General features: G+C 38.1%; 2 protein-coding genes across 5 annotated transcripts in view; both read right to left on the bottom strand.

Moving 5' to 3' along the window:
- HTT (huntingtin) overlaps positions 1–11,882 on the bottom strand; it is an 81,217-nt gene extending 69,335 nt beyond the window's left edge. For both annotated transcript variants that reach the window (XM_057426811.1, XM_057426812.1), the window contains exons 1-4: positions 11,745–11,882; positions 5,396–5,479; positions 4,872–4,992; positions 1,128–1,187 (exon numbers count right to left, since the gene is read on the bottom strand). In XM_057426811.1, coding sequence (XP_057282794.1) covers positions 1,128–1,187; positions 4,872–4,992; positions 5,396–5,479; positions 11,745–11,845 — 366 coding nt within the window. In that variant the 5' untranslated portion in view covers positions 11,846–11,882. The remainder of the gene's footprint in view (positions 1–1,127; positions 1,188–4,871; positions 4,993–5,395; positions 5,480–11,744) is intronic.
- A 6,929-nt stretch (positions 11,883–18,811) lies between these two features.
- The window catches only part of GRK4 (G protein-coupled receptor kinase 4), a 34,952-nt gene continuing 29,608 nt past the window's right edge, over positions 18,812–24,155 (bottom strand). Inside the window, exons 12-17 of one of the 3 annotated variants that reach the window (XM_057426579.1) lie at positions 23,781–23,989; positions 23,072–23,137; positions 22,826–22,963; positions 21,874–22,011; positions 20,561–20,683; positions 18,812–19,033 (exon numbers count right to left, since the gene is read on the bottom strand). In XM_057426579.1, coding sequence (XP_057282562.1) covers positions 18,980–19,033; positions 20,561–20,683; positions 21,874–22,011; positions 22,826–22,963; positions 23,072–23,137; positions 23,781–23,989 — 728 coding nt within the window. In that variant the 3' untranslated portion in view covers positions 18,812–18,979. Of the gene's footprint in view, positions 19,034–20,560; positions 20,684–21,873; positions 22,012–22,817; positions 22,964–23,071; positions 23,138–23,780; positions 23,990–24,155 lie in introns of those variants that run through there. The other 2 variants (XM_057426580.1, XR_008974575.1) reach the window with 2 other exon arrangements.

Raw genomic sequence — 24,155 nt, 5'->3', positions numbered from 1 at the left:
CCCCTAACCACCTCCCCCAGGGCTTTGTAGTCCTTCTTTATGTTCCCCAGGCTACCACTATCTATATCCCCTGCACCCACCTGTATCACCAGGAGTGGGTAATAGTATGTGGGACTTAACTAGAGCAGGCAGCCTCTCTGCCACATCCCTGATTTGTGCCCCTAGTAGGCAACACACCTCCCTTGAGACAGGGTCTGGCCAGCAGACGAGTGCTTCTGTCCCTTTCAGCGTAGAGTCCCTGATTAGCTAGATGTGTGCTCCTATAGCCTCAGAAATCTTGTATAACACTGAGGTAACACAATAAAGATAATCATACAGGGCCTACAAGTAGTCCACATCTAACAGAAGAAAAGCTATCCCATTGATTTTGTTTTTTATTTGATTTTCTAGAGTTCTCTCATTCCCAAAGAAATACATACAAAAAGCAACAGCATTACTGTCTGACAACATACATATTTTCTCTTTATACAAGCCTTGCTATAAAGGATGCAAGAGACATGATTTCAGTGATACTGTCCTGAACACAGCACTTGTCTTTTGTAGTCATATACGTCAAAAAGGCTGTTACTAGAATTCTTCCTATGGACAAAACTAAATTGTGACTTTCGATGCAAAAACCCATGCTCCAGTGTTTTTACCTATGCTTCTTACAAGAGCTGTAAGCACACATCACACATTCACAAAGTAGTTAAAACTTGTATCAGGTCACTTCAGGTCTTGATCAAACGATTCCTCCAAGAAGTTATGTCAAATTAAGAATGTCACTGTCCTCTACCTACTTTTCACCACCTTTTAGCTTGAAGTTATTCTTTCCAGCTCAGTCAGTGGAGCAAACATCATAAATATGCCTTATTCTTTTGAGTGCAGAATCATGAAGGTTAACTCAGACTGCTGCTCACACCAAATGCTCACACATTTTCTGCCAGATAAGCTTTCAGGAGTGGTTAAATCTAAACAATGAAACCAATAGCAAGGAACTGGGTAAATTAATACTGTAAACAGTCACAAATCCTTCCAAAGTGAAGCTCTGACCTTGATCTTAAAAGACATACATGATTTAATCACATTCCAATATACTAAACCAGCTACTAAATACCGTACTTCAGACGGACAGGAAAGAAACTCACCTTTTTAATCTCTTTATACAGTTCTAATTGTAACCTAGGAAGATTGGAATCCATCAAAGCCTGCAATAAAATGCATTGAGAACATACTGTTATCAGAGAGAAGGCACTTTACAGGAACAATGTTACACTTGCAATAAAATAACTTCCAGGAAAAAAAAAAAAAGCACAGAACCATCTAACTGCCCCTGTATTTTTTTGATGTATAAGCAGAAAAGTGCTAAATATTTAAGAAAGATGCCTTTATCTTTCACACAAACATAAAATAGAAACACAGACAAATTCCACAAACTCTTAACAGTTACTTGCAGTTAATATTAACTGCTTTACCCATTCTACCTAAAAAAGGCCATATGGGATCAGACTACAAGCAGAGCCAACCTAATGCGCTTTCTGGCAGTCTCCAGGAATAGATACTCATGAATAGAATATTAAAACACAAAAATAGTATTCACAAACAGCAAGAGGTATTCCCTGCTATACATCCCCACCATCAAGTAGCCTCCTACTACTTCTCAAACTGAGGCTGCATTTGTACTGTTACCTTTAACAGCCCTTGAAAAACCCTTCTTTCTTGAATCAGCCTGTTTTTTGCCTCCATGTATTACCTACCACAGGGTGCGCTGGACACCGGAAGTATTGCATCCCAGGATTTAATCAAGCATACTGCGAGAGAGCATACACTGTAGTTTGAACCTGCAGTCTGGCTAAGAGGTAGGGTTTGAGAAATGAAAGTAAGTGCTGAGAAGTAGTAATTTTCTGTTCACTTCAACTCAATAATTCTCCCTCCATCTTTAAAGCAGCAGAGAAGAGAAAAAATATGAAAATAGTTCTGCTACATGTAATCCCTCCCTCTGGAGTATTTTGTATGCTATGATTACTCTCTCTCTTCTATAGTCTTCCTAACACATACTATTTATGAACATTTCCATCAACACTTCCTAAGAAAAAAAGAGAGCTTCATACAATGTGCAAGTACCTACACTGGGGATTAATACAGTGCTATCGTGTTCAGTATTTCATTCTTTATTCCTTGCCCAATATTTTTTTTAATTTTTCATCTGCCTTCTTGACCACCAACCATTAAGATCACATCTACACAGGCTTACGCATACTGACTGCAGAATCTTACATGGTGCATACTGATGTAGAGGCCACAACTGTTTCAGCATGGTCAGTAAAGTGCCTGTGGCTCCTCCAGACCATAGTTCTCCAAGCCTAAAACTGTATTCCCCTCAGTTATATCAGTCATTATAACAAATTGGTATTACCATCCCCAGAAAACTCTTACCTGTTTTATAGTTTTATGTTGCCACAAGCACCCCTACTATTAAGTGCAAGTGCTGAGATGACAGTAGGTAAATCTCACTTCACAAAACTTAGTGACTTTATGTGTTCACCGCACTTGTACACAAGTATACCAAGTGACACAAAAAGGCTTGAGCTACTACTTGACTTCAAGGGTAAGCTGTCCTTGTAACACACTCAACTGGAGCAACTCTTTTTACTAGTTTATACCTATATTTTTAGCAGGCTAGAATCTAAAAAGACTACACTTGTAGTGTTTTCCAACTGGAATGACAACTCTAAATTACTACAAATAATAAAACCCAATTACTGAGACCAACTGTACACCAATCTGTGTGAACAGTCCCACCAATATCATTATCACACAGAATACTACAACACTATCTCAGCTTCAGAAACAAGACAGTTTGGGCAACATCTTAACTGCAGAAACCTGGTTAATTCCCAGTTTGGTATTTTTTCTTTTAAATAAAGTTATCACCAAAGCTATTTAAACTTTGAGCCATTTACGCTGTCTGTCAGGTTCTGATGGGTAAATTACATTTAAAGATGACCTACAGAGTCTTTATCTAAACGTACTTTCTATTTTAGTTTACAGCCTTGCCTATACAAGTGTTTGCATTTTTATTATTTATTATTTTAATGAGCATAAACTCCAGACAGACACACAGTTACACAAGTAATGCTTACATGTATATTCTTACATTTAAAGAGAAAACATAAAGCAACTTTTGGCAACAGAATTGGTCTCCAAAATGCCTGAGGTACTAAAAAAGCTGAGCATTGACTAACATGCAAGTTTAGGAGCCTGATGCTTCTGTTCCACTCATCATAAGCAGCACTGCTGTTACTTGCATGACCAAAAATAAAACTGTGTATCTTTTTGTCTCTGGATTTATACACGACAGAGCATCTGCCTAAAGACGAGGTTGCTTCCACACAGCATAAAACATAGAAACAGAATACAGACTATGACCAGCTTTGTTAACAGTCAGATACATATATGTGGTTGGAACATCGTAACTACTACCAACTTCACAGCTGGGACCAACTGGCAAGCTTAACAACTTACGGAAGATTCCATCATTTAAAAATCACTTTAATCTTAAAAACAAAAGAGTACCATTCAAAGATTTGAAAGAAAAAAATTAAGGTTGTTCAAGTGATCTTGAAGCATGCCAGAAAACAACAATATGAAATAGATCAGCGAGTTAAAGAGTTTTATATCAGGCCTACAGAAGAGTTTGGTGAAAAGAAAGAAGGAAGCTTACATTCTTTAGAACAGTTTCAGAGCATCTTTTAAAGTAAATTAAGTTACATAATGGTGTATGCAATTCATAGAGTGCTAAACTTCTGCAAATGGGAAAACATTTAAATCAGACTGAATAGATCAAAATGCTACATGGCAAAAAAAAAAAAAAAACACAGAACAGGAAACACTTGCACTTCCTTATTCCCCATCTTTGTGGAATATAATTCATTACCAGTAAGCTTTCTCCATACAACTTTCAGCTACAAGCTCAACTCCCCAAACTTAATTCATTCAGAAAGCTGCAAATAAAACTTAACTGAGAGAAATCCCTACAGCAAAAAGAAAAAAATCCCGACATTTTGTTTGCTCGCTTCTGCACACCCCTTCATGCTAAGGAATATTATTTGCATTTTTCTAAAGCACTTGAACTTTGCATCAACTAGATTCATCATGCAGGTCAAGTATTGCAGAAAACAGGAAAAGAAGGGCTAAAAAAAAAAATGATAGGTGAAGGTAAACCCATCCTGGCAGTAGCAGCTCACAACAGTGACTCAGAAGGTTCATTTTAAGAGACTCTGAATCACAATTTAGACCTTGCCTGACCTCATATGAATGCCCACCTACTGTTCTCCAACAAGCCCTTCATTCTGGATCACAGTAGGGTAATGAACACTATCCAGAACACTGTATTTATCCTGATTGCTGCCTAAAAGCTCCACCCTCCAAGGCTAAGCAAATCACACTACCTGAATTACAGCATACTACTAGTTTGGAATGAAAAGCCACTACATCCTTTAGCCAGCTTTTTAATAATACTTGTACCTTTCCTGTGAAGTATCTTTATGTTTACAGAACATTACCAGAATACTCCTATAAACCAAGATGATTTTAGACAAGCCCATGCTCTTGTTCTGGTTAACTAGAAGAGAATAAAGTTAATGAACAACTGAAGCAAAGAGTGATGAATGGCAGGAAACAAGTTAAAATAGCTTAATCTGGATATAAAAAGCTCTCCTAAGAGCGCACATAGAATTTAATAGAAAAGCTTGCTTAACTTCTTACATTATAAGACACTTACATTATAAGACAGTCAGAGTAGCAACTATAAGAACATCAGGCTGAATTAATACAGGACACTGCATCAAGAAGAGGTAAAACCTGGCAGTACAGTATATAGAAGTTCTCACTTTAATAACTTTATTAAGGCATTCATCAGCAACCATCCGGACATCAGATTCCGCATCCTCACTGCAGAGCAGAAAGAGTTCCATAGCAATCCCCAGCAGCTTCTGAAATTCTGGAGAATTTCTAAATAAACAAAACATTAGAAAAATTACAGTGTGCATTATGAAAAATAGAATACAAATGCTATTTTTGAGGGGGGATCATAATCCAACTATACATACATTATACGTAATTACACAGAGAAGACTTTCATTGGATTGAAGCACTTCATTAGAAATTGGGATATCATTTATCTGCTCTTTCCTACATAATCTGGCAAGGTATCTGACCTCTGTGCCTTAGTTTGGCTGAGGTAGAAGAATACCAATGCTTAAACAAAATTACTTTGGGTTGGTAAAAAGAAATTGTGCTATTCCAGTTTGAAATAGAAGTTGAACATTTTAAATCAGCAATTACCAGGAAGCCCCCAAATAACTAACACTCCAAAGCAGCTATTTGTATTGATGCAATTAAGACATAATCTTACCTTAAAGACTGAGCAACTATGTTTTCACATATTGTTAGGCAATGATTTACTCGATCTTTCTTGGTAGTTGAAAGTTCTTTCTTTCTAAAAGAACACAATGATAATGAGTCTGAGATCAGGCTTGAACAGTGAGCAGAGACCAGTTAAACATCTGCTAGAGTAGTGTCTAATGGTTATACAAGAATAACATGCACTCTTCTGGTCATTATATAAACAGCCCTATACCAACTAAGCGTAGTCCCAGCACTTCATATACTAACTGCTGCTGAGAGCATGCAGGCACACAAGCAAAGGGAAGGATACAAAGTGGGAAAAGAATGAACAGGGTGTACTGTATCAATTCCATAACTTTGAGTGAAGAAATATCTGGGGAAACAAAACTGAAGAATGGAGTCCACAGAAAAGGAAGGAAAAAGAGAAGCACTTAGAACAAAGCTAAAATAAATAGAAAGAAAAAGGTTGGGGAAAATAAGCCATGAGAACAACTCTTGAGATTAAAAATACCAACTTTAAGATGACCTTCCTCACACATAACACCTGAGATTTTTTTTTTTGGTCTGGCGAGTTCTTGAAACTTAGAGTTCTACTTAGTCAACCATTCTGTATCTGAACTGCAATTCTATCATATGCCACATTCCTCCAAGTAGTTTTGTAATTATAAATGTAGCAAAGCTCTTGGCACAGTGTATGTCCAACAAGAATAATATTCCTATAGTAACACTTGGTATAGTCCAGCAAAGGTCAAGCTCAGTCAACTCATAGCAAATGAGCATAAAATGAAGAGAATAAAATTCACAGAAGAATGTGTATCTACAAGTGATGCAGAGCACAATATAAAAAGCTCCTACTTAGCAAAATTTAACATTCACTTCAATGTAATGACAAGCTCCTACAACCCTTTACAGCCATGTCTAAAACAGAAGCTTCTTTTCTGCTCCAACCCCAACAAAGGAACTGGAAAAAAAAAAAAGAGATTCACAAGTATGATATTGCAATTATACTTCAGTGTATGCAGCATCTCCTACTCTCAACTTTACTGACACTGAATCACCTCTAGGAAAGCAGATGTTGCTTTTAAATAATTAACCAGTAGCAATACAGGTCCTACACACCCAAAGGCACCTCTCCTGGGTCTGTTTCACAACAAGGAGGTAGCTGCTCCTTCACTGACAATCTTCCCTTTTGTTTTTCAAGTGAAAACTGATCATCTGTATTTTTAGCATTTAATTTTCCGTCTTAGTGAACAATGGTAAAACCTTCAAAAGGAAAACCAGTGTTTCTGAACTAGAAGTTGGAAAACTTACATGAACAGCCTTGAGTTACATGAAAAACATTAAGGACCAAAAGCAAGTAGCCAATAAGCACATTAAGTAAAGCTACTCAATGCTTTGAAGACTTAAGCTTTAATATTTGAATATTTAAGAGCTTTAGCTCAAATAACAGTATCTTTGAAAAAAAAGTCATTCTTTGCAAGTACCCCTTCCCCTTTTCTTCCATCAGGTTGGAAGCGGGGAACTGAAAAGTGTTTCCTCCTGAACTTATCTCACTCCAGAAATTCTTTCCCTTTTTAGAAGTTAAAGGAATAGCTCTGAACAAAACCATTTCTTCCATCATAATCTGGCAGTACTTTAAGCAAGCATCAGTGCTCCCCAAAGAGGATTTCTTCTTTGGCTTGTGTTCATAAGCAACTGACACAATACAAGTAGCCAATCTGAATTAGATCAAATACAAATGTCCTCTCCATCTTGAAAAAGCACTTTCAGATCACCTCTAACAAAACAGCAAATATTTCCTAAAATGTCCAACCTCCTAAGTGCAACTTGAGCACTGTTGATGTGAAAAGGCACCTAAAAAACTGAGTAATTTTAACTTGTATGATAATTTTATCTAGCATTGCCTACATCTCTTTTGAGCGTAATTTTCAGTACACATTCACCCCAATAACAGAACAGACACATTGGAACTTGCCCATAAGGTCATGACTTCAGACATAAAACACATTAAAAATACTACTGAATGCAACTGCTTTCAAACTAACATTCTTTATTATCTACCCATAGCAGAGCCCCAAGCAAGACGACAGCAGTGTTCAATAGCACTCAGACTAGTACAGATCAATCTCTCTGGCAGATTTCTGTAAACAGAGAGCTCATTTAATGCTGAATCTATCACCTCACTGAAATAAGTGACTTAAAAAAGGGCTGACTAGAGAAAATTTAATGTGAAAAAAATGCAAGGATTGCATGTAGGTAACAAGTTACCATTTACACTGAAATAACAGAAACCAGAAGTGAGGACTATGAGTTAATATCCAAAGGGAAAGAATAACAAACACAAAACCAAACTTTCATCTGCCATTTTGTTATTCAACTTCCCAAAAGAACAGCTTTTCAAGAAATGAAAGAAAATGTGGAAGGCAAACAGTTAGTGTACATTGTGTGCACACACATTTTCTGTGCCTACAGAGGCAGAACGATCACAGAAAAGTATCTAGAGATAGAACACATGATTCTTATTTAAAAAAGAAAAGCTCTACTCAGAAGTGTTATGAAGCCTTCGGGCAAACTGCTGATGAGCATACCCATGGGACAACAACAGCATCACACATTTCTTAGAAGAGAGCTGAAGTAGCTAAGCCCCAAGTGTAAGGTCATTTCAGTTTGATGAATAACAGAAGGCAGGAGATACTGGAAGCAGCAGTTAGCTACAGGAAAGCTTCATCTCACACGCAGATGAGTTTAATCTTCTGCATACTTCTACAATCTCTAGCCAAGGGTATTAATAAACAAGAAAACCAGTTTCACACTCCTAATTCCTGATGAGGTGGTTACAAAGGGATGCAACCCACTGATGCTAATTTTTATTAGGCCTTGGAATTAAGGATATATAAAAAGAATACAGAAGCTCCAAAGCCAAAAAGCAGAAAAGGAAAGGAAAAGGGCCAAGCCAAATGGCTTGACATTAACCTAGAGAAAAGTAATGGAAAACTGAAAATATTAGTAATATTACAATTACTATTATATATTATAATATATATATTCATATAATAATAGTAACAATAAAAAGAAACATGAGTGGATCAACAAATAAACTCAGCCCAAAGATGACAATAACTTCAGGCAATGTGTAGTGACGCAGGCAGTGCTGGACAGTCAAGTTAACAGGTCTACCACACACCCTAGAAATGAACTCCAAAACTACCTATGGACCACCACTGACAGGCAGGGCAATATGTAATATCCATGCAGTTCATGTGGTCTTCAGTTAAGCAAAAAATTCATCATACCTCTACATATAGCACTGATGGAACCAATCTACAACCATAGCTTCACGACAACATAAAAAAAAATAAAAAAAAAAATCAGAAAAACCCATGAGTATAGAAAAACGCATCTTGCTGTAAAGCACTCTGGCTCTTGCAGCACCTTTTACTGTAAATGTAATGGTTAGAATCAAATGCAAGAAGTCAAAATAGGGCCCAATTAAAAATTATTACAGTAATAGACTATTAGAACAAGTTGACAGGAGAAAAGGTGACAAATCCACTTTTGGATTAATCCAGTCAAAGCTAAATAATTTATCCAGAAGAAACTTCAGCAAGTCATTCTCTCAGCCCACTGCTAAGAGGCAAAATGAATAAAACATAACATATAGGATGATGTGTGATGGTCCATCTGCTTTTTAGTTTCACTGAGTAAACTCTGAATTTTTACATCAGACTAATCCAATTTTAAGTTAATGGGAGCTTTGTAATCCAAAATGCCCAACTCCAAGCAAACCTTAAGAGTCTGAAAAGACTAAAAACAGAGATGGAAGAAAATAAGGTGCCTTGGTAGAAGGGTATAGAAGAAATATGATGACAGATAGCTCAACCTAAGTTTTCATCGAAGAAAAAAAAAAAACAGCAAGAGATAAGAGGGCCAGAAACTGAGGTCTGACTGTGATTATTGCTGATTAAAATCTCTCAGAACAGAAAAAGCTCTTACCTTCTTGGTAAAAGCTTGAATTCAATTAATATTTTGATTTAAAATAGTAAAGACAGGATATCAGCTTTAGCAGGAGTTCAGAAGTTGTGTTACAATGAAGTGCTTTCTCTACCCCGATCTCTGTGATCATAAAAGATTTCATAGCAGGAGACAAACAGTCCTTAGTAGGACTTATCCACTAACCAGAGATAGAACACTCACTTTCTATGAAAAATACTTAAAAGGCCATTTTTGCCTACTCCAACAGGTATTTATTATTATTATTATTATTATTCATGTAGAGGTGATATTTTGTTGTAATTTAAGGTAGCTCATTTGGGGAGGAAAAGAAGTAGCAGTGGGTAGTTAATGCTAGTTTAACTTTTACAATAGAAAAAAAGTCCAACAAAAATGTCATCCACCACCTGTAACGATGAGATTACTCTAGAATTTGAGGAACAGCTTCTCACTTGTCCAGTTTAGGTGATAGGACTACTTGGATCCAGTGGACAATGTCAAACTGCTATGCAATGAAACAATGATCAAACCAGTAGCATTTTATGCTATTTACCAACTAATTTATTCTTTCATTATGGACAGGTAAGCTTGTAACAATAAGTAGAATGACAGCAAGTGACCACTCAGAACTACAAGATATTTAAGTGCTATTTGTACAGAAACATAAAGAAGATGAACACCTCTCCCAAACACACAGAAAACACAGCAACAATTTTCCTTTCCAGTCCATTTCAATCAGAAGCAGACAGTATTGTGAATTATGCTCATGATGCCACCTGGTATTTCATTAAAAGTTGGGGAAAGTTTAGCAAAGACTGCCACAATACCCTCTCATAGGCTTTTATGAGGCTTAGTGCTGTTACTGAATTTGTACAGCTCCTGGGGGCATGCACCACCAGCTTTCTGAAAATACACAGCCTATTTTTAAATATGAAGCAAAGTCAACAAGGACAACTACAACCCTAAATTTTTAATATTTTGAGTAGAGCAAGCACAAATTCAGACCCCCAAACCAAGCCTGACATCCCTCATCAAACATGACAAGTAACTGTCACGACTTTCTCTTGAAAGACCACGATCTATCTCAGCAGCAACTTTCTAGACAGGCTGTTTTGGTTTTCTCTTTTCGATTACATATAGCAAATATTGAAAATAGACAGAATCATGGAACAGTTTGCCTTGGAAATGACTTTAAGATCATTTAGTTCCAACGTCCTGCCACAGGCAAGGACACCTCACACTAGGCCAGACTGCTCAAAGCCCTGTCATATCACCTGAAGTACTAGCACAAAAAAACTGCACGTAACAGAGCAATTAGTCCCTGCAGACCAACAAGGCATCTAAAAACAATTAGCTCAAAGATGATTCTTTTCCATCTATTATGCCCCAAAAACATGCACTGAGATTGTTTGAGACAACACTCTCCAAACAGTATCAACCATCACAATTTACTTGGCATCTGTATCACAATCTACTGTGGGAGCAGGTGGCCATGAGCCCAGCTCCACTGCTCAGCATCCTCTGTCAAAACACTATGAAACTGCCAATTTAGAAGTTACCTGGTCCTCAGCCCTTCTGCTTCGCCTGTCTCCCCAATAGCCAGAGGAAAAGCAACAGTATGACTCATGTATTTATCCTGTAAAAATCTTTGTCTGTTCACCTGCTCGACAGAAGTTATTTTTAGGGGACGTAAACGCCAGGGCAGCACTGTGGTCCTGAACAGTTCCTTGTCCTCCAGCAATTCCCACTAAGGGGAAACCCGAATCCCTCGTGAATGTGATCTGTTTGTCCCTATTGCTTAAGAAACCAACAAACTAATTCCTCTTTAAATCTCTACACAACTTATTAGACTTTAAATGAAGTTTGTCATAAACAGACATACACATCAATTCCCCCCAGATGCATCAAAGCTCAGACTTTACCTTTGTAAGGCTTAGTGCTGTAAGTTAGGCTTGGAAGAGGGAAGCAGAGATACCTTTTTTTTCGGCAGAGTATTAGCTGAAATGAAAGCCTCCCTTCCCAGAACTAGCCTGTGAAACCCATACAGCATTACTGTACCTCCTGTTTACTACCCATACTGCTGCGTTTCTGTATGTGCTTGCCCACAAAGTTACTCCTAGACCAAACTTAAGCAGAGAACAGGCAGCTCTCCCAGACTCGTCCACAGGAACAGCCTCCTGTCAAGGACAGGGAAGCACGCCCGAGCGAACCTCCGGCCCGGCCGGCAGGCCGCCTCTCCGGCTGCCAGGTCTCCAGCGGCCTGGAGGGGCGGCCTCCCCAGGGCAGAGCAGAACAGAGCAGAGCAGGACAGGGCACCGCTGCAGGGTTTTAGGAGCCCTCCCGATCCCCAGGCGCGGGTCACTCACGGTCTCTGGAGCTGCTCCTCAGGGATAGCAGCCGGACCCTGCTGCTGCTGGAAGGAGCGCAACGACTCGAAGGCCTTCATCAGCTTCTCCATGGTGGCCATGTCCGCTCCGCCCGCGCCGGCAGCACCGACCCGCCGCTCCTCCCCTCCCTCTCACTCTGCTGCCCCGCGCCCTTGCCCGCGGTCCCGCCGAAGGCGCTGCTGGGGCTGGCGTGTGGAGCAGCGGGAGCTGGACACTTACCTTGGCGGTGGAACCGGCGCTCCCGTCGCGATCCCGGGCACACACGTTGTGCAGTCGTAGAGCACGTACTGAAACACAGTACTCACCGAACACGGTGTATGGTATTTACACCCTTGGTCCCATTACAAAAGACTTAACTAAAACTAAACCAATAGTAGTGTGAACTTTCCAATTCCAGCCACCAGTTTTACTATGCATAGTTGTCAGTACACGGTTTAAATGATAGCTGGTGGGAAGGGGCACTTCAACTGGTATCACAAACATACGAAATTGGCTCCAGTAAAGGAAATGGGGAGGTGCCAGATTCTTTTCCGTGGTACGCAGTGACAGGATGAGGAGCACTGGCCATAAACTAAAACACAAGAAATTTTGTTTCAAGATGAGGAAGAACTTCTTTATTTTGAGGGTGGCAGAGCACTGGAAGAGGCTGGCTAGGAAGGTTGTGGAGTCTCCTAGTCTGAAGACACTCAAAACCCTCCTGAACACCTCTGGGCCACCTCTGTAATCTGCTCTAGGTGGCCCTGCGTTGGCAGGGGGCTTGGACTGCATGATCTCCAGAGGTGCCTTCCTCGTGAGTCTGTGACTTGTAAGAAAATAAACGCATAGTAATGACTTAATATGAATTTGGTTTTTGCATGCAGGATAGACAAAGGAAGGGAAGGTCACGGTCTTTGGGTATTCAGGCCAACGTAAGCCATGAAAGAACCACCCTACTGCTCATTTTCCTGGCAAATAGCGTAGGTAACAGTGCTCTTGCCAGTTAACTTCATTAGCCCATTAATAAAAGATGAACCATTTGAGACATTCCTCTGAAAGTAAACCTATCTACAGTACTGAAAGCAATGCAACTTTGAGCAAACCCTCTATTTAATTATAAATGTGTAACAGAATTTGAGCTTTTAAGGTAGAGAAAGTATTTTCCCAAATTATTTTATGCTAAAGCTTGCAGAGAGTTTTCTCTGGAACATACGGGCCATCATGAATTTTTTTATTTAGCAAATGATACATGAAGATGACAGCATAGCTGGAATACTGCATACACTGTGTGACAACTGCCACTCCACAGTTGGAAATAAATATAAGCACATTAAAAAGAGCATAAGCTCTTATAAAAGGTTAAACAAGCCACCAACCAAATCAGTCTTTGCAAACCTGTCTTGGAGCTTTAGATGAGAACGGGTACCAGTCCCCCAGGGGCTGCTGACTCACCACAGAAATGCCAGGGCACAATCCTCTTCCTTCTCCTCTTCTTTCAGAATTGTACTGGCAGCATTAACTATGCTGGTTGGGGTTGGGGTGCCTGGAAGAGAACTCAGGGCCATCAGATTTTTCTTCAGCAAGTACCTTATTGGTATATTCTCCCAGTTCAGATTTACTGATCTGTGGTTCTGCAAGTATCATGTCACTTATCCTGTTCAAACAGCAGTCCCACAAACAGCTGCACTGGCAAAAATAAAGTGATGTAAAACTGGCAAGGAGCAAGAAAAAACAGGCAGGGTTACAGAACAGGCATTTTTGTAAAGCCATCATTACCACAAAGAAAAATAAAATCACAACCTCAGTGGAATAACAGTGAATACCTAAAAGGTTACATAGAATTTAGTGGATGACGATTAATTCATCTCAACCTCCAGGAGAAAAGAAAGAACAGGCCTTTACCTTGTCTGCAAGACAGATTTGAACATCATGAACGTGACCACAGACTACCTAGGCATAGGTTATCTCCTGATCTAATGTTTTTAATAACAGGTTGGACAAAGACACTGAGACTATTTTTTGCCCCATCCTGCACTCACACTTAAGCAGCATTTCCGCATGTCCACAAACAATTCAGCAGGTAATCAGTACTATTCAGTAATCCAAGAGACTTTATGAGACTGCTGGCCCATGTAGTTTGACCTGCAATAATGTCACAATCTGCAATATGTCACAGCATGGTTATATCATTGTTAAAGTCACTTATAATTCAAAGCTGATTTGTACAGTCATTGGGTGCTTAGCCCTTCAACTCGTGTCATCAAACAACAGTGAAAGCCTTTGCATAAAGAGGACAAAACATTGGAAATATAAGCAGCTCACTGTTGAAAAGTATTTTATATTAAAAAACCTCCAAAACCCACAAATCAAATTAATCTCAAGGTATAGATTCTCTCAAGAAGAGGGAAATCTGGCTAGTTACCTTTGGCAATAGTATAAAACTGAATATGCATGATAAGGCTGCTGATGACAAGCTGCAGCTCCTATTGACTGCTCTTCATTCACACTCATAGTGTTACCACAGTAAAAGTGTTGACAAAAACAAGCCCATCCTGACAACTGTCTTTTCACAGGGAAACTTACGTAGAAATCAGACTATGAGATAAGGTATCAACTGAGTAAATACAACAGAGCAAGGGCACTTTTTCCTGGATCTGACAATCTGGCACTGGTAAAGATCATGTAATACATGATGTAATGCATGATGTAATGTATGTAATACACATCTTCTTTAACAAATTGCAGGGTTTTTTGTTTCAAATTACAATTTTACTTTTATTTCTCCTGGCTACCATGATAGACATGGTAAAGAAATCACATTAGACAGTAGTACATGTGGTTGAGATAGGCAGCAGTGTTTAGCTTTTATTTCAGGAATAACTACTAGAACATCCAGGAAAACAGCTCATACACAAACAGTTCAATGGTTTGGAGATACCAACACTAACATGTCACACTGAACAATCAGCCTCGCTATACTTGAACAGCATTCTGGTGTTCTGGACACATGTGGAACATGAGGAAAGTTACCTGCATCTCATGTGCAAAACTTAAATGACACCATAAGAACAAATCTGAACTAAAAGAGGATTGTACATTCAGCAGAAGAGACATCAGCATCACCAAAATGAGCCAGGCAGGTAATTAAAATCAAAGGAAACATAAAATTTGGCTTTAAGATGGTTCCCGTTAATTCTTAAATTTTAATTCAATTTTTTTTATTACTTCCTAGAGAGAAGTATTTTCTGAAAAATCTATACTAATGTGAAAGGATAATTCCAGTGTTAAATTAGTGTAATATTAAATTGTGAACCAAAGCAAAATCATATTACTTCTACTGACTTCAGTAACTTGTAAACAAGTATTCTCTGTTTGGACAAATAGCAATGAGAGGTTTCTTACACCAGTATTGTTTGAAAAATAATTTAAGTGCAATCTAAAAATGGATTTTCAGTTGGTTTTAATAGATTCAATCACTGATCTCTCAAATTAGGCAATTTTATTTTGAGATGGAGATAATTCTCTTTCATAAACAAAAACCTTGGGATCTATTGTTTTAAAAATTATTTGGAAAAGAAAACCCATACAACGTGTTCTATTAAAGGCTCAGATTTGTCGATAGCACTCTCTGTTATGGGAATACCATAGTTTTTTTTCCTATTTATTATTATACAGTAATTAGTTTTAAGTGCCCATTTTTTCCACCGAGACTTTGTTTTGTTGTTGCAATCCAGACACATAAAATCATCCCTATTATGAACACTACGCCTCTAGGAAGAAAACAAAAGCTGACTTTTTTAATATAGGAAGAGGACAACCCTGAGGCATGAAGATTCTATTCTGTTGGTCACAACATTCAAAAGCATTAAGTAAACCAGTAAGGTACAGGTACATGTTTCACAGTTTCTGAATTACAGATTCATGAGGTATGCACAAGCAGACATTAAGACTTACATATAGAAATGTTTGGAAACAGAAGCCACAGGAAAGGAGGATTCATCTCATGCAAGTAACTCCATGGAATTCCATAGGTCTTTCCAAATCTTGCACCAGTAGAACAAAGCACTTGGGCTGTTGCATTGTCTCACTGCTATTAAAGCCCTTAACACATGGATCTAGAATCTGAATTCACAGAGTTATAATGAAGTCACACTGAAAGACTTCATGGAAATAAAAAGCTACTTAATCAGTAGACACAGCCTGCTGTCTTTTCCCTTGTCTCAGCTGTCCTGCAGAAACCAAGAGCAAAATGTGTATTAAATTTATCACACCACAATGTTTTACTTCCAGGTGTTCTTCCCTCTCCTTACCCTTTCCCTGCTTTCAAAATACATCTCCAAGCTACTAATACTCCGGTAAAGAGATTTAAGCAATGTTAATCACCTTAAACACCATAATATCTTAATCTCCATGTACCATATAAGGAGAGTTTTGCTGATCCTTCCAGTTTCTCATCCTTTCCAATTCATTAGGGGATTCACATTAGATGACATTTAGTCAGTATTATGTGGTTTTCTTTCTAGCCAAAGGGGACAAATGTATAGTAGAAAAATGCCATCTTTAGCCTATTGCGGTAAAAACCAACCCACCAACACCCCACAAACACCCCCAAGCAACAGAATATATGTTCTAGTCTTGCAAACATGTAGTTACTCAAAAACAGTAGCATTATTCAGACCATCAGAAAAAAAAAAAGTGAAATTAAATTAAATAAAGCTTTGTAAAAATGAACAAATCCTCTACTTTTTTGGATGGTTGGAGTTCCTTGTCCGAAGGAGCGGATGTGTAAGTAACCATTTCTTAGGAACAACTTTCCTTTTATCTGGCCTTTTTTTCTTCACAGATCCCTGGGGAATAATGAGTGTTATGCCTCAGCACTCTAGAATAGAGGATCTGATTTTATTTGATTTTTTTTAAGTTTTGATCCCTCCCCCTCCAATATGGAAAGAAAATTTGCAATACGTGGTAAGCAGACTTTCAAGTTTTCTTTATTTGTTAAAGCTAATTCCTGTAATTTCTTCATAAAAATTACTCAGCTTGTGTCCATAGTATTCTTGCCCAAATTTCAAGCAGGTATTATTGCTCTAAGCAGATATTAAAATCCATACTGTCACCCCATATTCCCTGTGTTTAAACTGAGTCACCTTTGCCTCAGAACAGGAAACCCAAGATCTTAAAAAATTAAACCCCTTAATTAGAGAAACATGATGATTTCTCCAATTCTCCATTCCCATCTTTAGAGTTGTTCTGTTACTGTGGTACATAATAAAGAGGGTCAGGTCAGACTCTGCCAGCTCATTGTCTCACATATAATGGCTCCAGCCAACACCCTTATTTCAGATATTTCTGTTCTTGTCAAGCCTCCCACTATTGCATCAGACTATCTTCCAGTAATTCATTCAAACACTCTCCCTCTGCCAGTTTCTCCCTTTGCACTTTTTACAGCAGTCATTTTGCTGTCCTCTGCTGTTTTAGACATCAGGAAAACTGCACTGAAAACACAGGGAGAGACTCATTCCTTATTTTGGTGGCACAGTAGCCAAGAGGAACAATTTCACATAGACACCACCTCATCCCCAGTAGGGTTCTGGAACACACTGGTTTTCCAACTTTATTCAAAGTCCAACCCATTAATGTATTTGTCACTAGAGAGAGAATACTGTGAATTTAAACCTGACGATAGGCTTGAGCATCAAATGTGTCTTGCAAGTTTTTCAGAAGCAGCTTAAGTTTTTTGCAGTGGGTCTGCAGATCACAAGCACAAACCTATTTGAGGTAGAGGGACAATCAGGAGCTCTGTGTGTATAATACATGTGTGGTCTAGTTGGTGCCCTAGAGATTTGAGAGAAAAAAGAAACATTCGCACTCAGTGGAGACAAATCTTCAGAGCATAGAACAAGCTGTCTTGTCTAACAAATGTCTTGTCTCCAACTCCAAGAGTGTTCCATTATATTTGAAATCCCTAACTCCAATTTTGAAACCAGAAGCAGCTCTTAATGTGTTCCCTAAATTTCATTCTCATACACACATTAACAGTTTTACCAGAAACTTTACAAAATGAAAAGAAAGCCTGGCATACTTTGAGTCCAGAAGAAGGGAAGTTTGACAAGCTTTCAAGCAGCTGGAAACAGTTTTGCTTATGAACATCAGGTAATCATAACTAAAACTTCAATACCAGCTCCACATCTGCGTCAAGCAAGTATTAAAGGCAGGTTTTAATGTTTAAGTTTTTAAAGGTTCTAAGGAAAGATTATTTACATAATTAAATTTGACACTTAATACTACTTTGTTCTTCCCTCAGTTGCAGTGATCGCTGTCAACCCCATAATACTGCGCATTCCAACATAATAAGCAGAGATGAAGTTAGTAATGAGCCCATGCTTTGTTTTGTAACCCATTATAAAACTGTAACATCCTACAGGGAGTTGTAAACAATTTAATTTACAGGAAAAACTAAAAAGGTGCCCCCACAGGTAAAAATAAACCCTTTTAGTAAAGACAACAAAGTACTCAAAATATAACTCCAGAATTTTGGCATGGGTCTACTCACAAAGTCCATGCCAAGAAACTGTACAGAGAGGATACGTAAGACGGGTAGAAAACAAGAATGGGGTAAATATAGTAAATATAAATACAGGATTAAGCTAAATGGTCAGAATTCACCATACGTATAGAAATACAGAAAGATGTTCTACAGAGTGAGAGAGTAAAGAGCAGTTCCATAATAGCTGGCCATAGTGCACCGAATTCCTTTTTTTTCCTTAGCAGTTGCTTGAGAGATACATTAGGTAAGAGAGGACTGCCACGCTGCTGGATAATACCAGAATTCTGGAATTTATCAGTACAGCAATTTTACTGTTAAGAAAAACTGCTAATAAAGACCCTGAACAGAAGAATTTTACCAATAGCATACAAAGTCAAGTTACGCTGATGCCATAGATATCTCTGTGCTTTAAAATCCTTTCAGTATTTCTAGATTCATTCCACTGGGGAAAAAAAAAAAATAAAAAAAAAAAAAAATCAAGGTAAATCAAATACATACAGAAACACACTCACTCAAATGGCACTCATTGCGTTTTGTACAATTAAGCTTTAGTGAAAATATACATCTTAAAACAAATGAAGTACAAATGTACAAAAATCCTTGAACTCAGATAAAAAATATATATAATACACTTTGCTACAGAGATATAAAACATTTAAAGTTTGCTCATCCTTTCTGATGAGAGCAAAATGATTTAAAGTCGGGAGGATTCCTGCTCATCGTCACTGCAATCAGATTTAAAGCAGACCTGCAAGAGAAGACAAAAGAGAGAATTTGGCTGCAGAACTGACACTATCATTGGTTTGTGTGTTTTATGGGCCACATAAAGGCTGGGGGTGGGGCGGTGGATGGCTTTTTCCAGCACATTTTATTCCATACTAACTAAATACTTTGGGAATATCAAAGGAAACCACAACCCAACCCCAAATCTCAACTCATTAAAGTTTCATTTAACCTTAAGTTCCTTCCTTCTTTTAACTTCACAAGACAATTAACTGCAGTCTTACAACTTCAAAACCAACTAAAGGCCCTCAAGCAGTATTATTTTTTTTAGGACTCTTTCTCAATACATAGAACTATATCTCGGGACAGTCTGAAACCTGCTGATTCAGTTGAGAAAAGACTACAGTATGACACAAGCTTTAACTTCAGCTGTGTGACATTATCAGTACACTTAACCATTCCTTCGATTCCATTATTGTAAGCGGGGGAAAAGTGAATTTGAAAAGGTGGACTAAAAATGAGAGTACTATTATACATTCCATTAGCACTGTACCATTTTAGAGAGGGGAATTACCAGCTGATGACAAAAAATATCATCATGCAATATTAATACACAACCCTGTTGTATGCTCCTAGCAATTTTAAAATTCCATTTCTGCTTGAAAGCAAGAGTCATTTCTCCAGAAGTGCTCTCTACTAGAATACACTCATGCTTCTCAAAGATAATTCTGCTCTAAGTGCAGGCATACTGAGCAAGCAGAATTGTGTTCAACATCTTCAACTGAAGACCTTTACAAATAGCCTATTTCTCCTGACCTAAAAACAAGCACAATATGCCACGTGTCTTTTAGGTGGTAAAAACTCAAGTCATACACCTCTAAATATTTACTAAAGAGTGGAAGTTATGTGTGTAAGAGAAGGCTGTGCATTATCAGTTGTGTAAACATGTATTATGCTGTTTTGGTAAAGGCATTAAACTACCCAAGATGTTTTAGTGTTTGTTTCATGACACCTCACACTGAGTCATTTAGGGGATATTTTTACTTATTAAATACACTAAAATGCTTCACTGGGAGCCCAGCTTTCTGAAGGAGTCCCAGGAGTTGCATTGCTCCACCATACTCCTGAGTTCATTAGTCAATGTTATTTAAGTTTTTGCCAGAGATGGCCTCAGTTATCTCTGAAGTCATCTCCCCAGAACTTTTTATAGGAGACTGGCAAAATGCATAAGAAGCAAGACCCAAATTAATATATTTAAGAAAGAACAATCTATACCCCATCTCTTAACAGGACACACTACCTTCTCCCCAGTTAACAGCTAGCAGAGACTAGAGGAAGACAGAATGCTGAGGGAGGAAAAACTCCTGGAGTTCTATGGACTTCTGCTGATTCTGAAATGCAGTGCAGGGGCAAAGCCATAATAAACGAGATTTCATTAGTTTCAGTATTCAGCAAATAACTAATTTTGCCTATCACAAAATAATATAAAAGACTGAGTGGATTTTAAGGTCTTACTGCCAATTTTCTTATGAAAGAAAAGAAATACCCTTACCTCTCCACTAAAAAGTCTGTGAAAAAAGCCTCTCTTTGGTTTAGGAGACCTCTCTCTGTCTGGTGACACAGTACCATCAGTTTCATATGCATTGATATCTTCAAAGCATCCCGTTTCAATCATCTTTGAAACACATGAAATACAAATGAAATATCCACACAAGCCTCTCAGACAAGTTCCATGCATTATCTGTTCAGCCTGGCTCCTAACAACTTACAAATTCATCAGCCAAACTACACCACTTGCAGAGCTCTGTGAAGGAAGACACAAAGTCTGCATTAACTCTCCTTGTGCATCCAGCAAAATAAAGAACAGCAATAAAGGCACTGCCATGCAAGTAAGTGCTCTGATGCCCTTTGCTCTGGTAAGGTACTTCTTCTGCCTATGAAGCAGTAATGAGAAGTTTTTAGAACAAGAAATTGATTTTCCTTTCATCTATTCTACTAATTTCAGAGTAGTCAGCCTAACAAATATAGGATCCCTATGCCCTGGACTGAACTTAATTAATAAACATGATATTGACTAGGAAAAATGATGATTCTGTTCAGAATACTACTACCTGCATAGTACTAAGGGGATACTTTTTACCAAGCGGTTGATGCCTGACCACAGTAATTTAAACATCATTCTGGTGTTCTGGGTAGAATTCAAGACAATACTGATTTCAGAAAGTTATAAATATCTTATAATATGGGGAAGACACTCATAGCAAAAACTACAATTTTAAATAATTGTTACTGAGTGTTCTTTGTGAAATAACAGACTGAACTGCGCACACAGAGGTGGCAAAATTCTAGTATGCTATGCAGAAAACTAGAATACTCACTCAACAGACAGATGAAAAAGCTTTAACAGAAAGTGTGCCTCAAGCTGTATTGAACTGTTTGTTTTGAAATGTTAGAAAAGGTGAATCTGCAGTTCTGTATTACCATTCACTCAGATACTCTATTGACACAAAGGCAGGATAACATATTTGCTTTTGAGTGATTTGAATAGTATTCATTCCCTCCTATGAACAGCAGCATTGAATAACATGTGATAGAACAAGGAAAATGTGGTCATACTGTTGCTAAATACCATTCCATATTTTGCATCTATGATGACGAATGACATTCTGTTTGTGCAGATTTACCATAGATCTAAATTTGTAGCAGGTTTGGGGAGAAACTTGTCTTGGAAGTCACTCAGCAAAGAAGTCTAAAGCAGACGTCTATTTACATCTTACACAGAAAGTTAATCCTATAATTATGTCCCTTATAAATCTTCTATATTGCTGTTCTAAAGGAAATAATTTTTAATGAAATATACAATACCTCATTTTGCCAAGGGATTGAGACACAACCCGTAACAAATTTGGAATAGAAGTCATCATCTGTAGTATCCAGGTTCACTCCTTTTACTGTTGAGAACTGCTCTATGTCCAGGACATCTTTACAATATACGGCACGTGGCTGCAGTATAAGACAAGATTGCTTCATTAAGGTTTTGGGGTTGGGGGTTTTTGTGGATTGGTTTGTTTGTTTCCCTAGATGAGCAAAAAGGGAGCAAAATGCCTGCATATATATACGTATTTCATGGTGCTGATCACCAAATGACACAATACTACAAAATGACCAAAAATACTACAGAAATGAAAAAACTTAAAAAGACTCCCTTCATAAGGCACCTGAGCAATTCCATCCATCCTGCAAGTAACAGAAAAGAAGTATCAAAACCAGAAACAGCATACAGCTTCTCTGGGTTTCTTCGTGGTTGTCATAATTCACTTATCATCTGTCACCCTCCTTTCAACTCCAGAGTAATTTATTCAAAGCTAGTCTTCATTTGTTCAGCGTCTGAGCTACAGAAGTAGACTTTTAAGGGCTAAGAAATCAGTTATTTACTGATTTATTGTAAATCATTTTGTGATCTCAGATGAAATTTGGATATAAGGAAGAAGCTCTTTACTGTGAGGGTGGTGAGGCACTGGAACAGGTTGCCCAAGGGAGTGGTAAATGCTCCATCCCTGCCAGTGTTCAAAGCCAGGCTGGACAGATCCTTGGGCAACATGGTCTAGAGTGAGGCATCCCTGCCCATACCAGGGGGTTGGAACTGTATGATCTTAAGGTTCTTTCCAACCCTAACTATTCTATGATGAAGACAGTGGCATTCTCCTGCCAATTTAACTAAATTCAAGGGTTTCTCTTGAGCCACATGATTGCTGACATGGAATTACGGCAGTTCTTGCCTTTTTAGATACTAATCAAATCTGTCTCACCTACTTACATCTGGCAAAAATGGAGGTTCTAACATGTTAGCTTCCAGCCTCTTGAAGTTAATATTCTTGAAAATAGGATGTTGCTTTACAATAGTAGCTCCGTCTTCTGTGCAACCCAGTCGTTCCCCTGGATTTTTAGCAAGTAACTGCAAAGATATAGGGATATGTATCCAGTGATACAATCCCATAATAAAAAATAAAGGAAGAAAGAAAGAAAGCAAATATATACGTCTTTAAAAATGCTTATTTTTTACTTGGCTTTTTATTACGTGAAATTTATCATGATATAAAAATGAACTAGAAATCCAAACTACAACATTCTGGAAGCAAAAAGACTATAAGTAGGCAAAAGAATCCTTGAAAGCAGCCCCTTTGAAGATTATACCCAAACTTATATAAAACATATTTTAATTGATGCCATACTGAATAGATTTTTACAGTACAGACTTTGCTGTAGACTTTACTTTCAGGAAATAGAATTACTTTTTTTTTTCCAATGGGCTTAAGTAATGAACATATTTTGCATAAACTACTCAAGAAAACTTAGACGCTTTCTGTACAGCCATGCCTCTTATTAAATTTAAGAACATGCAAGATCAAAACAGCTCGTATCATACAGAGTCTTTTACGCAAGGGAACTAGTGTACTATGCCATTTCTGCCCATGCAATATCAAAGATGAGCATGCTAGTGTACTCCTTCTATAATTAGATGTGGTCCAAGGAGTACTGGAACTTTTCATTCAGATGATGAAAAAACAATTTATGCAGCCTGTCTTCCTTTTGAAAACAATTCTGAATCTTCAGAGTTTGATAACTGAGCAACTCATGGACATTCACAAACTTCTATCTGAAGATTTTAGAACTCCAGCTTTGAAAAATTCTCAATGGAAAACGTTAAAGTAGTTCATCTCTTAAAAAGGATTAGAAATTTAATTTTCAAACCTCTATGTCTCTTCACCCACCATCCTGCAGATTGATTTTGCCTCCTCTGAGAACTTGTCAGAATATGTTTCCTGGTCTTCCTTTACTCTCCTGTCAATTTCATCCCGTTTGACCCTTTCCTTATGTTTCCTGAATGGAGACTGTCCTTCAATCATTTCATAAATCAAGCACCCGAGACCCCACCAATCCGGGCTGAATGTGTACTTCTCGTTTTTCAGCACTTCTGGAGCTACAAAACACAAAGAAACCTCAATGACAGTTCCCTTTAAATTGACTAATTGAATATTGGAAAAACTCTCAGGTACTCTTTTGGCTCTGTGCAGAGACCTCTGCATCACTCCTTTGTACTTTGAAGAAACATTCATTTCTACAGTTAGGACTCTGTTTATATCCAA

The sequence above is a fragment of the Pezoporus wallicus genome, unplaced genomic scaffold (assembly GCF_028554395.1).
Source record: "Pezoporus wallicus isolate ANWC-B61680 ecotype Strahan unplaced genomic scaffold, APGP_CSIRO_Pwel_v1 scaffold_13239, whole genome shotgun sequence".
In the NCBI taxonomy this organism is placed as follows: domain Eukaryota; kingdom Metazoa; phylum Chordata; class Aves; order Psittaciformes; family Psittacidae; genus Pezoporus; species Pezoporus wallicus.
This window is presented reverse-complemented; position numbering and strand designations above follow the sequence as displayed.